Below are 12,348 nucleotides of genomic sequence, written 5' to 3' on the forward strand. Positions count from 1 at the left end.
GCAGTGCTACAAGTCAATAAAATGTCATCATTTTTCAAAATGTCCTCACTAAGATGGTTATTAATTCTCTCTCTCCCTCATTCTCAGCTGCTACAGCCTTTAAAGAAAACCTTTGACTGGTGGATCTAACAAAGATCAGATGTTGTCTCCTCTAGAACATCAACAGCTTAACGTTGTGGGCAGGACTCCTACCTGAGCAGGGAGACCCCAATGGATTTCTAGTCCTGATAGGGAGAGGGAGCCTCCTGGGTCACGGAGTGGGGAACCTGATAGGGAGTGGGATGACCCGCCCATTGTGGGTGATTGACAGGGCAGGTTTGATCTATGTTTTAATTTTCAAAAGTAATTTTGAATATTTGTGGAAAGTTAGCCCAACTTGAACATGGAGAAGATGTCTTCTGATAGTGAATCGACTGTTGTCACATTTAAGGATCACTTGAGCTGATAAGATGAAGGCTACACAGGACCAGCTGGAGATGCCAGGGATTGAACCCAGGGCCTCATACATGCTCAGCATGCGCTCTACCACTGAGCTACACCCCCTCTGGTAGAGTCACTGTTTAACTGATGCAGGAACACAAACACAGACACAACATTTATTTTCTTCATTTTAGGGATGTCTGTGTAGGTTCTCATTCATCCAGGTCATCGTAGATCGAAGCGAAGTAAAATCTGGTCAAATGGACGTAAGTTTATCTTGAAGACGTTTCACCTCTCATCCGAGAGGCTTCTTCAGTTCTAGTGAAGAGTGTGGAAACTCCAGCTTATAAACCTATGTGGGAGTGGTCAGTGCTATTGTGGTGGAAACGACCCTCCCGAGACTCACCTGGCCTCCCCAAACGACAGTCGTTGTGCGGTGTCAGGGAGTTTCACCGACCACTCAGATGCTAATGGACTGTGCTGGCAGCAGCAACTCAGTCGCGTTTTAAGGTCTCATATGTGTGAATGTCACTGAGAAGAGAACTGATCTTGTCCTGGTAGTCAGTTGTGTCAAGGACCACCATGCATCTTCCTTTGTCAGCCGGAAGGATGGTGATGTTCTCATCTTTGCTCAGTGCATTCAAGGCCTTCCTTTCCTGGACCGAGAGGTTGGCAGAGGGGACCTTCGCTTCGGAGAGGGCCGCTGTGACCTTGAGTCGTAGTTCATCTGCTTTTGTGGTGGAGAGGTTGTTCTTCTTGATGGCGGATTCTGTGGCAGTGATGAGGTCCACCGTCGGGAGATGTTTCGGGGTGACAGCAAAGTTCATTCCTTTGGCAAGGACGCGTTTCTCAGGACTGGTGAGCTCCCTGTTGGATAAGTTCCTTATCCACCTGTCCTGTGAGTCCGCTGGGGTTGGGCCTTCTGCTTCTCGTTCCCGGTCGAGGCGAGACTGGAGGCGAGCGAATGTCCTTTTCTGCCTCTCCTTGCTCTTCTGATGTTGAGATAGTTGGGCTGTCCCAACGAAGGAGGTGACCTTGTCCAAGATGGCGGGTGGCAAAAATGGCGATAACTCTTGATTAAGGTGATCTAGCTTGGTCTTTAGTCCCTCGATGGTGAAATGGACCTGTCTCACTCTCTCGTTGAGAAGCTGATTTTGTGCCCGTTCCAAAATCTTGCTGGCCCTGTGGCCCCTCACGGTGGATCCCAGTAGTAGGCTAGTGGGAATGAGGTTGTGTTGGCGGCATCGGAGGTTGGAACGTAGATGGTTCCTGTAGTCTGCGATTTTCCTTGCAGTCCTTTCGCATTCCCGCACCACACTAAGGATGTCCTTCCCATAGTGTTCGGCAAGATGTCTGTGTAGGTTCTCATTCATCCAGGTCATCGTAGATCGAAGCGAAGTAAAATCTGGTCAACTGGACGTAACTGAGCCTGTGATCTCAAAGGCTCTGTGATCTCTGTCATTTCACTGTGATGTCAGCCCTCACAGTCTGAAGGCGTGTTCACATCAATCGTGACACAAATTTTCGTGCAACAAGTTCACATGTAAAGTCCATGTAGAGAGCTGAACTGGTGTGTGTACTCGCCGGCAACGTGAGTGACGCGTATTCATGCATTTGAAAGTATTCAACTTTTGTGACAAATTCTCATGACAAGGAGTCCAGAGAGCCTGTCAGCGTTGAGATTCCCCTGGCGTCAGGGAAGTCATGTGAACGGTCCTGGAGCCTGGAGTTGGTGTTGGACCTTGATATCCTGGCACCGATCCTCACAAACAGGTCATCGAACAGGAACCTCGTCAGCCTGAAGTATCGCTGGAAACGGCCGTCGTCCAGGCGCAGTTCTTGGAGAAAGAGAGTTAAGAAGTTTAGAGGTCCAAGAAGCTTCTTCAGTTCAAAACTTGCCTTTAACCTTCAGTCTAACGCTGTTCCAGCATTGGATGAAAGAGACTGGTGCTCTTATCTTCTTCAACACTGACTTGTTCTACCAGGACAAGAGAATCTGAGCTTGGATGTCATTTAGCAGTCAAAGGCTTGTTAAACTGGTCAACATCAGCTGGTGTTCACTCTGATGATGTAGCGATGGTCTGGATTCTTCCTTCTGGAGCACCAAGCTGCTGGGAAGAAGCCTGATGATGTCAGAGTTGTGTTCAGTGGCTCCTGCTGGGTCCACCACCTACTGAATTGGATGATAAAATGCATTTGTTGGACTTTTGGTTTTTGGTGACAGCGCCACCTATCGAATTAGATTATAGCAAAATACTACTTTCTAACTGTAGTATTAAAGGTTTATTCCACCAAAATACTACTTCCTGTCCTTTAATTTCTAACTACTGTATAAAAGGTTTATTCCAATTCCTCCAAAATACTTTCTAATTTATAGTTTTAAAGGTTCATTCCACCAAAATACTTTCTAATTTATAGTTTTAAAGGTTCGTTCCACCAAAATACTTTCTAATTTATAGTTTTAAAGGTTCATTCCACCAAAATGCTTTCTAATTTATAGTTTTAAAGGTTCATTCCACCAAAATACTTTCTAATTTATAGTTTTAAAGGTTCGTTCCACCAAAATACTTTCTAATTTATAGTTTTAAAGGTTCCTTCAGTTGAGGGCTCCTGGTTCTGTGTGAGGGGTTGAGGGTCGATATGGGATGATGAGGAAGATTTCATGTCACGATGGTCCTGCTAAAGTAACTGTGAGTCATGAAATCAAACAATGTCATCAAAATACGCTTGAACTCTTAAAATGGCAATAAAATCAACTGACTCATTTTACCACAAACACTTTTATTGTGTTTTTGTGAGCATCATTTTTCAAACATTATAACATAAACTTTAAAAAGGGTCCATTCACTAACACTCTTACTTGAAGGTAGTCACTGATATCAGTAAACAGCTGATAAAGATTTGTGTTCATGTTTTAATTCTCTACTCTGACCTGTGCTGAGACACTGGACCAGAGAGGAAGACCTGCTCAGCCTCCTGCATGGACCAGTTCTGCAGCTCAGTGATGACGACGAGGGATTCAGCATTGAGTTCATTTTTAAACTTTTTGAGGAAACAACTGTAAATTAACCAGCAGTTACTGGTGATGCTTCACAGTTTCCAAGCTCAAACGGCCTCCTGCTTGTTGGACTCACAATTTCCAAAAAATGTAGACATCAAAAGTCAAATCATGTTTTTGTTTGGTTTTGTGTTGTTTTGTTTTTTACTGGAGGAAAACTTCAAATTGTGATGATGTGTCTGACTTAGAAACTGAACCCCCAAAAATCAAAAAAGTCTCCTTCTTCTGTGCCGTGATCTCAGAGCTGATCATGATTGATCTCATCAATAATCCTTGGCAGCCGACCAGTCACACACAGCCCCCCCACACACACACACACTGAGACATGCAGCAGCTCACAGTAACTGCCTCCGTCACACAGCAGATAGACTCCTTTCTATAACAAGATAAGCAGTAGAAAATGGATGGAAGTGATGATGAACTGATGAACAGGTGATTTGTCCAAAAGTCAACATCAGATTCATTTGCAATCTGTGGAAGCAGTTTCATCTTGAGGTTCCAGGTAAGAACAGCCAGCTGTGGGCTGACACACATCTCTTCAGGAGCACTTCTATGCTCCAAACTTGCCAGGTTGAATTGTGTCTGTATTCTGAGGGCAGCAGGAGGACGGAGGAGTGAGGACACACATTTGGAACTGAGAGCAGCTGTGTGTGGGATTTCCCCTCCAAAGATGAAACCAGCTCCTTCATGCTGGCTATGAAGGCTCACAGTCACACTGACCCAGCTACAAATACTTTGATATGCAACAGACTGGTTTCTCTTCTGGTAGTTTGTTATCAACTGTTGTCACATTTAAGGATCAATTTAGCTGATAAGATGAAGGCTCCAAAGGACCAGCTGGAGATGCCAGGGATTGAACCCGGGGCCTCATACATGCAAAGCATGCGCTCTACCACTGAGCTACACCCCCTCTGTCAGAGTCACTGTTTAACTGATGCAGCAACACAAACACAGACACAACATTTTTATTCTTCATTTTAGGGATAAAAAGGAAGTCAGCCTGTGATCTCAAAGGCTCTGTGATCTCAGTAGTTTCACTGTGATGTCAGCCCACACAACCTTAGACCACAGAGGCAAGTCAGGCTCCAGGAAGCTGAGGCTGCTCCGTTCTCAGTCCAGTCCAGAGTGAAGGTTTTCCTCTCAGAAGCTTTCCAATCCAGCCCAGATCCTCTCTGACTAGCAGGAGTCTTTGACCAGGAAATGAGAATTATATTGAACGTCTGCTCATCCTCAGAATGAAGTAAAAGTATTTGTGTTCCTAAAATAATCTCCAGATGCTAAGATCAGTTATTAACATTGATTGACAGCTCTAAACTGAGCCACCATCACTATACAGTTGCAACTGAAATATTTAGAAATATTTCAAGGAAGCAGCAGGCCCTCATCCGCCCCGGTCCACCCGACTGTGTCCCCTGAGACAGATGACAGCTCACTTCTGGCAGAGGCAGTTAGGTTGAGGACCGTTGCTGATGTCATCAACTGATGTCTCCATCACCAAAGGTGACAGACAGGATGGTCATGGACATAAAACAGAGGTCGAAGAATGAGAAAGAATGGTTGTCCTGACTGAAGTTTAGCTTGAGCTTTTTAATTTGTTACAAAAGAAAGTATTGGTACAAGTAAAGGCAGGCGAACTTTCCACAAATATTCAGAATTAACTTTGACAACCAAAACATGAACCAAGACGACAAAATAGTGAACATGAAAAAGGAACCAGTCCCACCTTCTTGTGTGTTCCTGCTGAAGTAAATGTTTATGAAGATTTGTTGTGTTCTTTTTCCAAAGGTCCAGCCAGCATTGCAGGTCTCAGGAGGAGGAGCCACTTCAGCAGGATCTGTGGGACAAATCCCCCCACGGTGAGACCTGTCCAGCTCCCTGCAGCTCTGCAAGTGTTACCAACTCTTCATTCCAGCTGTTTGGTTGAATCCCATTTTTTCACCTTTGAACCTTTTGAACACTGATGAGGAGGTGAGGCTGGAGGCAAAACCACAACCTCACGTCATCTCACAGGATGAACCAAAATGCCAGACACTTCCTGTCACTGCTCCAGCACCACCTGTCTCCCCTCCATGTCTTTACCATCTGTGCAGCTTCCTGCTGTCCCTGGACCCTCACAGGTGATCGCTCCACCTGGAGCCTCACAGATGGGTTCAAACCTCCCAATACCTGCAGCCCAGCCTCGACCCACTCAGACACAGTCACCCGTTCAAGCTGGGCCTGGTACCACACTCCAGTACAGACAGAGAGAAAGAAGACACACGGGATCCTTTGAAGAAAATGTAATAAAGACAGGAAGCCCCCATCACATTGTCAGTGTTTCAGTGACTGGCATTGGGAAGAGACTGAGACAAAGTCAGTTATGAATGGAGGGCTGAGTTGGAGCAGAGGGGGACAGGATCCTTGGGGTGGACTGTCTTTAGGAGGCTGAGGTGTCTGGTGGTCTTGGTGGACCCTCTGCATCTCAAGCTGAGACAACAGAGTCCTGTGTTCTTGAGTCATTGTCTATAGTCTCTGTTGTTGGAGAGCTCAGTGTGGTCCCTGGTGGTCTAGTGGCTAGGATTCGGCGCTTTCACCGCCGCAGCCCGGGTTCGATTCCCGGTCAGGGAATGAGTTATTTAGAGGTTGAAGGAGAGGTGATCAGGTGGTCCACATGATGGTGGAGGTGATGAACTGTGAATCCATCATGGCTCCACTCTCACCCCCATTGTAGTGTTCTTGGTTCACTCCGCCATGGCCCCATGTTGAAGGGTGACTGTCTCATTCAGGTTCAACCCTTTGTTAGACTCTATTAAGTCACTGACTCCCAAACTCTGTAATCCTCCTTAGTAGCTTTGGTTCCTTGCAGCACAGAAAGTCTGTTCACTGATGTAGGAACTGAAAATCTTAGAGCTCCGGTCCTTCGTTCCTTCCTCCACTGAGCAGAAGAAACACAGAATAGTGGGCAGTTCCTCCTACAGTTCTCAGAAAGTCTGAGGGCACCAAAGAAAGGAGGGAAATGCAATCAATGTTGAATTATTTTACATTTCTTATATTTGATCAAAGATAGAACTTAATAAGCGTCCATCAACCTGCAGGACAAACTCCTTCACTGTGTGGGAGGTTCAGAGTCCCTGGTTTGATTGCAGCTTTGACCTGAGCAGGTGTTCATCCTCATCTCAGTAACAGGGGACACTTTATCACAGCAGTGGACAAACATCAGCATTCATCACCCAGCAGCTCCTCTGATCAACAGAACAAGCTGAAGTATTCTGAGAATGAGGGCATGGATCCCGGTACCTCCCACATGCTAAGCTAGCACTCTACCATTGGAGCTAAGTCCCCTTTTGAGCTTCCATTTGAGTTTTCTGTTCCCATCTCTATGGTAACGGTCAGTTTTGACCCACATCTTCAATCAGCTGTAAAATTCACTAAAAACAATTTTCTATCATCCAAGTTGTTTCCATCTCTTGGTTTCCTTGTTAGGCTTCCTTATCCATGGAAATATTGGTTTGAATATTTTGTTGTGGGCCTCTGGACCTTTTTTTAGTCAGTAAACCCTCGATTTCAATTAAAAAAATGATAAAATGAACCTTTGGGTTTGGCATAAAAGTCTTTTTTTCAGCAACAGAACTTTAATATAAACACAAAATGAAAAGCAGAACAGGCCAGAACACAAACTCTGCTCTGCCGTCCTTCCTGGTTACTGGGCATGGACTGCTGGAAGGGGCATTTTCCTCAGAAAGGGACAAGACGTTCATCCACTCTCACCTCTGGCCCTGGGATGAATGTTGGTGCAAGGAGCTGCACCCATCTTTCCCAGACATCCCCAATGGGGGCAAGCTTGTCAGTTCTTGCTCCGGTGTCTCTGTCGTCAAATCTGAGGACTCTTGATGTTCGTTGAAAGTTCTGAAGTGGCCTTGTGGCCCGGAAAATATTTCTGCCTGTCGATGCGTCCCAGAGACGATCAGTGGCCTCACTGCAGGATCTGAACACTCCAGGAAGAAGAAGAACACCAACAGAAGCATCCAGGTGTCCCTCATCAATGTCTTTCCACTTGTCACCATGGACTTTTTTTCCTTTGAGGTTTGTCACAGCAATGCTGACTCTTTTTAGTGACAGTGGCATGAACAGAACCATCAACCATAAACAGCTCCAAACATGTCTTGATGTCACTGCCTCTCGTCACAGCAAACCTTGTGATTCCAGGGCTCATTTTGATGACATCAGCAGCAGCTGCCCTGCCATGTACATCAGGAGACACTGAGCTCCAGCCAATGTTCCCTGTAGTTTTTCATGTGTCTGGTTATCCTCACAAGCTCCCTGAGCTCACTGAGGACCACTGTGAGCACTGAAACTGGGAGACGGTTCCACAGGAGGGGAGCCTGATAGCTGAAGGCTCTGGCTCCATTCTACTTCTAGAACTCTAGGAACCAACAGTAACCCTGCATCCTGGGAGCGAAGGGTTCTAGCTGGATAATAGGGGACAAGGAGCTCTGTCAGGTAGGAAGGAGCCTGACTGTTGAGGACTTTGATGGTAGAAGGAGAATTTAGAATTCTATTCTGAATGTGACAGGGAGCCATGCAGAGAAGCCAGTACAGGAGAGACATGGTCTCTTCTACCAGTTCTAGTCAACACACGGGCAGCAGTGTTCTGGACCAGCTGGAGAGTTTTCAGGACCTACTTCTTCTTTTGGTCACAGGTTTGAAGATACCTGTGGAAGTGAAAGGAAAGGCTGCGAGAGACCTGCCACACCTCTCCTGTGACCTGGGACATGATGGCAGTGGTGGGATTTGAACCCACACCTCCTCAGAGACTGGAGCCTTAATCCAGCGCCTTAGACCACTCGGCCACACTACCTCACTGTGCTGTTCTCTGAGTTGGTCTGCTAAAGGCATGTTGAAGAGGAAGTAACAATGATATCAAACTGATTCTGAAGGGGGACCCCTTTCCTCCCACGGTCACAGGAAGTGACGACAGCGCTGCTAGAGGCAGGAAAGAAATGGTAAAAGGACTCAGTTTGTACAGAGCCTTTCTACCTCAGCAGCACTCAAGGAGCTGAACAATGTCCTCTCATTCACACACACTCACACACTGATGCTGAAGGCTGCCATGCAAGGAGCCAACCTACTCATCAGAAGTATTTAGGGGTTCAGTATCTCACTCAAGGACACTTTGACATGGTCACTGGAGAAAGTGAGGATCAAACCAGCCACCCTTTGGTTGCCAGACGGCCACGCTAATCCTGAGTCATGTGACCTGGATAAGATGGTGAACTACAGCTGATCGCCACGCTAGCAAACCTCTTTTGTTTGGTTTGGTTGTTGTTTAGTGACTGTGGATGAATACACAGGAGAAGTTGAGCATAAATTTGTGTTCCCTGTTCACTTGAATATATGCAGGAGTGTGAGGTGGAAATACTACTTGGAGGAGAATGAGAGTTAAGTCTCAGCGCTATGACCTGTGCTGACACTAAAACATGTCAGCCCACAGAACAAAGATGGCAGTCCTCTGGGAAAGCAGGTACACCACACATACATGAAGAAACCCTACAGGAAACAAATATGTTGCCAGAGACTTTTACTCTGTTTTTGTTGTTTACCAAAGTACAGGATTGGAAGGAGACTGATGGTCGCTGTTTGGGTCATGTGACTGAAGTCATCCAGTCACGTGACTGAAGTCATCCATTCATGTCAGTGATGTCACTTGACAGGACTCTCATTACCAAATCGGCTGCTCTGCAGCACAAGACACAATCATTAGCTCAGTGCTACGTGAGCCAAGAGCAGCAGGTGAGCAGACAAGCCGCGTTACCTGTCCGAAGCAAAACATCCGGCGCGGAAATGACGTCACCCGTCAGGAGCAGCGAGAGAGAGACAGAGAGAGAGATGGGGCAGGGAGGGAATCGCCCCTCTTATGAGTGAGGGCGCCTCCGGTGGTTGGCTGTGCAATTGCCAATTAGGCATGACAGCTCACAGCTGTCTGTGCTGCCACACACCGATTCAGGCCTGGGCTCCTGTCTCGCTGCCAAACTCCGCCTGACTCCGTAGAGCTGGTCAGCCTCCACTCAGTCCTCTTCATTTGTTTGGAGGTCACCATCGTTCATCCTACACACCTTTCCACCTGCCTCTTAGCCGTCTACTTGAAGCTCAGATAAATCCAGGCTAATTCATACCTGCTACTCAATATGGGCCTTAATTACTCTGCTGGAATTATCACTCTGTCTTAAGGGTTTTCTTAATTGTATTAAATCCTCTTTAATTTCCAAGAAGTCTTCCAACTCATTCATTCATGCAAGCCACTGATCCACAAGACCTCATTGATGAGCTTCAACCTGAGACTGAGTGTTTCTCGTTGGACGAGACACCCATTAAATGAGACTCATTGTCAGTCCATTGAAATCTACTGGTGTTCCTGGTGAGTTGATTTAACAACATGAGCTGACAGAATCTACGTTCAGGTAGGAACCACCACATCCAGGGGTCTGGACCTTTGAGCAGGCAGAGCCATCAAAGTAGCAGACTAAGCTAGCAGACATTAGCATTGAGAAGAAACTGATACCTGAGCCTACTTTTGGGTCTGGTCAGGTGATGACACAATAATATGAGATCATTGTCAGACTGACGCCTGCTCAACACTGACCAAACACTATGGCATTGTGGGAAATTTCTGCTTGGCTCGCGCCCATCAATACATATGAAGAAATTTCTCCAGAATCAGAATTGACAGTGGATACAATTGAGTCCACACTGGTTTTTTCATTCTGAGTCGGGTGCAGGTGTGGACCTTCAGACACAGTCTGTGTTTGTGTTGTTCATTCAGTGATTTTTCTTACAATTCCAATCAAAGCCCCACAGCTGCAGAAAGTGAGAGGACAAGCAGGGATGTTCAAGATGAACGCCCAACGTGTGGCTTGAACCCACGACCCTGAGATTAAGAGTCTCATGCTCTACCGACTGAGCTAGTCAGGCAACATCTGAGTAGCTTCAATAGCCTGAACTGATCAGAGTGAGAGACGCTACAAGCTCTCCATCAGACTCACAGTCACATGAGCCATCACATGATTGATGAATGACCACAAACACCTTCATCTTTGACAAAGAAGTCAAATAAAAGGTGAACCACAGATGAGACACCAGTGGTAAAAACACTAAAGTGCTGTCAAGGAGAAACAGGATACGAGCAAACACACACACAAGTTACAGAGAGAGAACTCTCCCAGAGGGAACCACTCAAAGGAGAACCATAGAGATCATCAGGCTGGATGACCTCATCAACATGAGACAGGTGGATAGGAAACAAGCTCAGAGATGTCAGGAACATGAGATCCAAGTGGTGAGAGAGCAAGAACTGGTGAGGTTCCAGAACCAGGAGTGAGGTGAAGCCTGCATCACCTACTGGGAGCTTTTAGTCTAAGGTTCAACTTGGACTTGAATGATTTCTGCAGAGACAACGTGCAGGGAGGGAATTTGGAGATGAAGAACAAGTTCCTCTCAGGCTTTCATGGAGTTTTCAGGAGTCAAACAGACCCTCCTCTGATTGGTTGTCAGATGTGTTCTCATTGCACCACAGCCTCCAGGTTGAGGGTTCTGATCCTAGTCAGACACATTGACTCTGATGCTGCTGAGCCTGAAGGGAGGATGAAGAAAGGAGTGTCTGAGAGAGCTTCACCAGACAAACTGTCCAGTTGAACAACAAACACTAGTCAGTAGGAATGTTGCTGCTGGGACCCTGATTCAAACCAGGGTTGCTGCAGCCACAACACAGAGGACTGACCACTGGAGGATCAGGGCCTCCTGGAGGCTGAGGTTGGAGCTGCTCTGTCTTTGTCTCACTGAGAGATCAGAGACAATTGGAGTCCACAAAGAAATCATTGAGAAATCAAGGAGAGATCAAAGAAAGAATTCTAAGATTAAAAATAGAACTCTGAGATCAAAGGTTGAAGTTCCCCAAGGTTCAGTTTTAGCTCAGACCCTCTTTAATATCTCTGTACTGCCACTTGTCGTCAGGAGACTCAGTATAAACCTCCACAGTCCTGCTGATGTCACTCAGCTGGACATCGCCGTGTCTCCTGGTGACTCAGGACCAGTTGATGTCCATTAACCTGTCATGGAGGCAGAGAACAAAACTGAGGTCTTAATTAAAGCTGGAGGCAGTGTTGTTAGGGCCTGAGCCTCCTTCTGTCCACTGCAGACAAGTAGCAGGAGTCGTCCTGAATCCAAGGATGTATTTTATGAGAGCGGTGGGACTTGTAGTTTAGGAGGTAGAAGCCTCAGTGTGACACCAAGTGAGAATCAGAGCTGAGCTTCTCAGAGCCCCTCCCCCGCTGCTCTCTGTCAGAGTGGAGAGGAGAGAGGATTTTTGGAGAGTTTGTTGTTTGAAAAAGGCTCATCAATCCCCAGATTGTGGTCAAAAGTTGAATGTAACATATTTTAGTAGGCATTTTTGTCAGGAATGTAGTGAAGTTATTTGTGAAGTGGAGAGAGTTACAGTGTAGACGAGAGAAGCGTCAGTTTGAGGCTATGTGTGTCTGAGGAGACAGCCTCCCATTGGTTTACATTGTAGGGTGAAAAGTGGGTCCTGGACTTTGTCATGACTCAAACAATTTGTAGTTGGTTTCTGTTGGTTTGGTTTGCTTGACTGGTTGTTGTTTGTTGACCTTGCAAATCCATATTTTGGGTTCTGGCTTGTTCTGCTTTTCATTTTGTGTTTGTATTAAAGTTCTGTTGCTGAAAAAATAAATCCAGGGTTTAGTGACTAAAAAAAGGTCCAGAGGCCCACAACTAAATATTCAAGCCAATATTTCCATGGATAAGGAAGCCTAACAAGGTCACCAAGAGATGGAAACAACTTGGAGGATAGAAAACTGTTTTAGTTTATTTGACAGCTGATT

The 12,348-nt window shown here is 46.1% G+C and overlaps 1 protein-coding gene and 5 non-coding genes across 6 annotated transcripts in view; 2 read left to right on the top strand and 4 right to left on the bottom strand.

Moving 5' to 3' along the window:
- Positions 1–471: 471 nt before the first annotated feature.
- trnaa-agc (transfer RNA alanine (anticodon AGC)) lies at positions 472–543 on the bottom strand. Its single transcript has one exon. It is a non-coding gene; the product is annotated as a tRNA-Ala (tRNA).
- Positions 544–4,316: 3,773 nt separating this feature from the next.
- Positions 4,317–4,388, bottom strand: trnaa-ugc (transfer RNA alanine (anticodon UGC)). Its single transcript has one exon. It is a non-coding gene; the product is annotated as a tRNA-Ala (tRNA).
- A 1,625-nt stretch (positions 4,389–6,013) lies between these two features.
- On the top strand, positions 6,014–6,085 carry trnae-uuc (transfer RNA glutamic acid (anticodon UUC)). Its single transcript has one exon. It is a non-coding gene; the product is annotated as a tRNA-Glu (tRNA).
- Positions 6,086–8,233: 2,148 nt separating this feature from the next.
- On the bottom strand, positions 8,234–8,315 carry trnal-aag (transfer RNA leucine (anticodon AAG)). The gene has a single exon. It is a non-coding gene; the product is annotated as a tRNA-Leu (tRNA).
- An 839-nt stretch (positions 8,316–9,154) lies between these two features.
- Positions 9,155–12,348, top strand: part of LOC147270577 (uncharacterized) — a 41,786-nt gene continuing 38,592 nt past the window's right edge. The window contains exon 1 of the mRNA XM_086205257.1: positions 9,155–9,247. Coding sequence (XP_086061383.1) covers positions 9,155–9,247 — 93 coding nt within the window. The remainder of the gene's footprint in view (positions 9,248–12,348) is intronic.
- On the bottom strand, positions 10,354–10,426 carry trnak-cuu (transfer RNA lysine (anticodon CUU)). Its single transcript has one exon. It is a non-coding gene; the product is annotated as a tRNA-Lys (tRNA).

The sequence above is a fragment of the Aulostomus chinensis genome, chromosome 1 (genome assembly GCF_037954235.1).
Source record: "Aulostomus chinensis isolate RoL2024-O1b breed Wild chromosome 1, RoL_Achi_v1.0, whole genome shotgun sequence".
NCBI classification, from domain to species: Eukaryota; Metazoa; Chordata; class Actinopteri; order Syngnathiformes; family Aulostomidae; genus Aulostomus; species Aulostomus chinensis.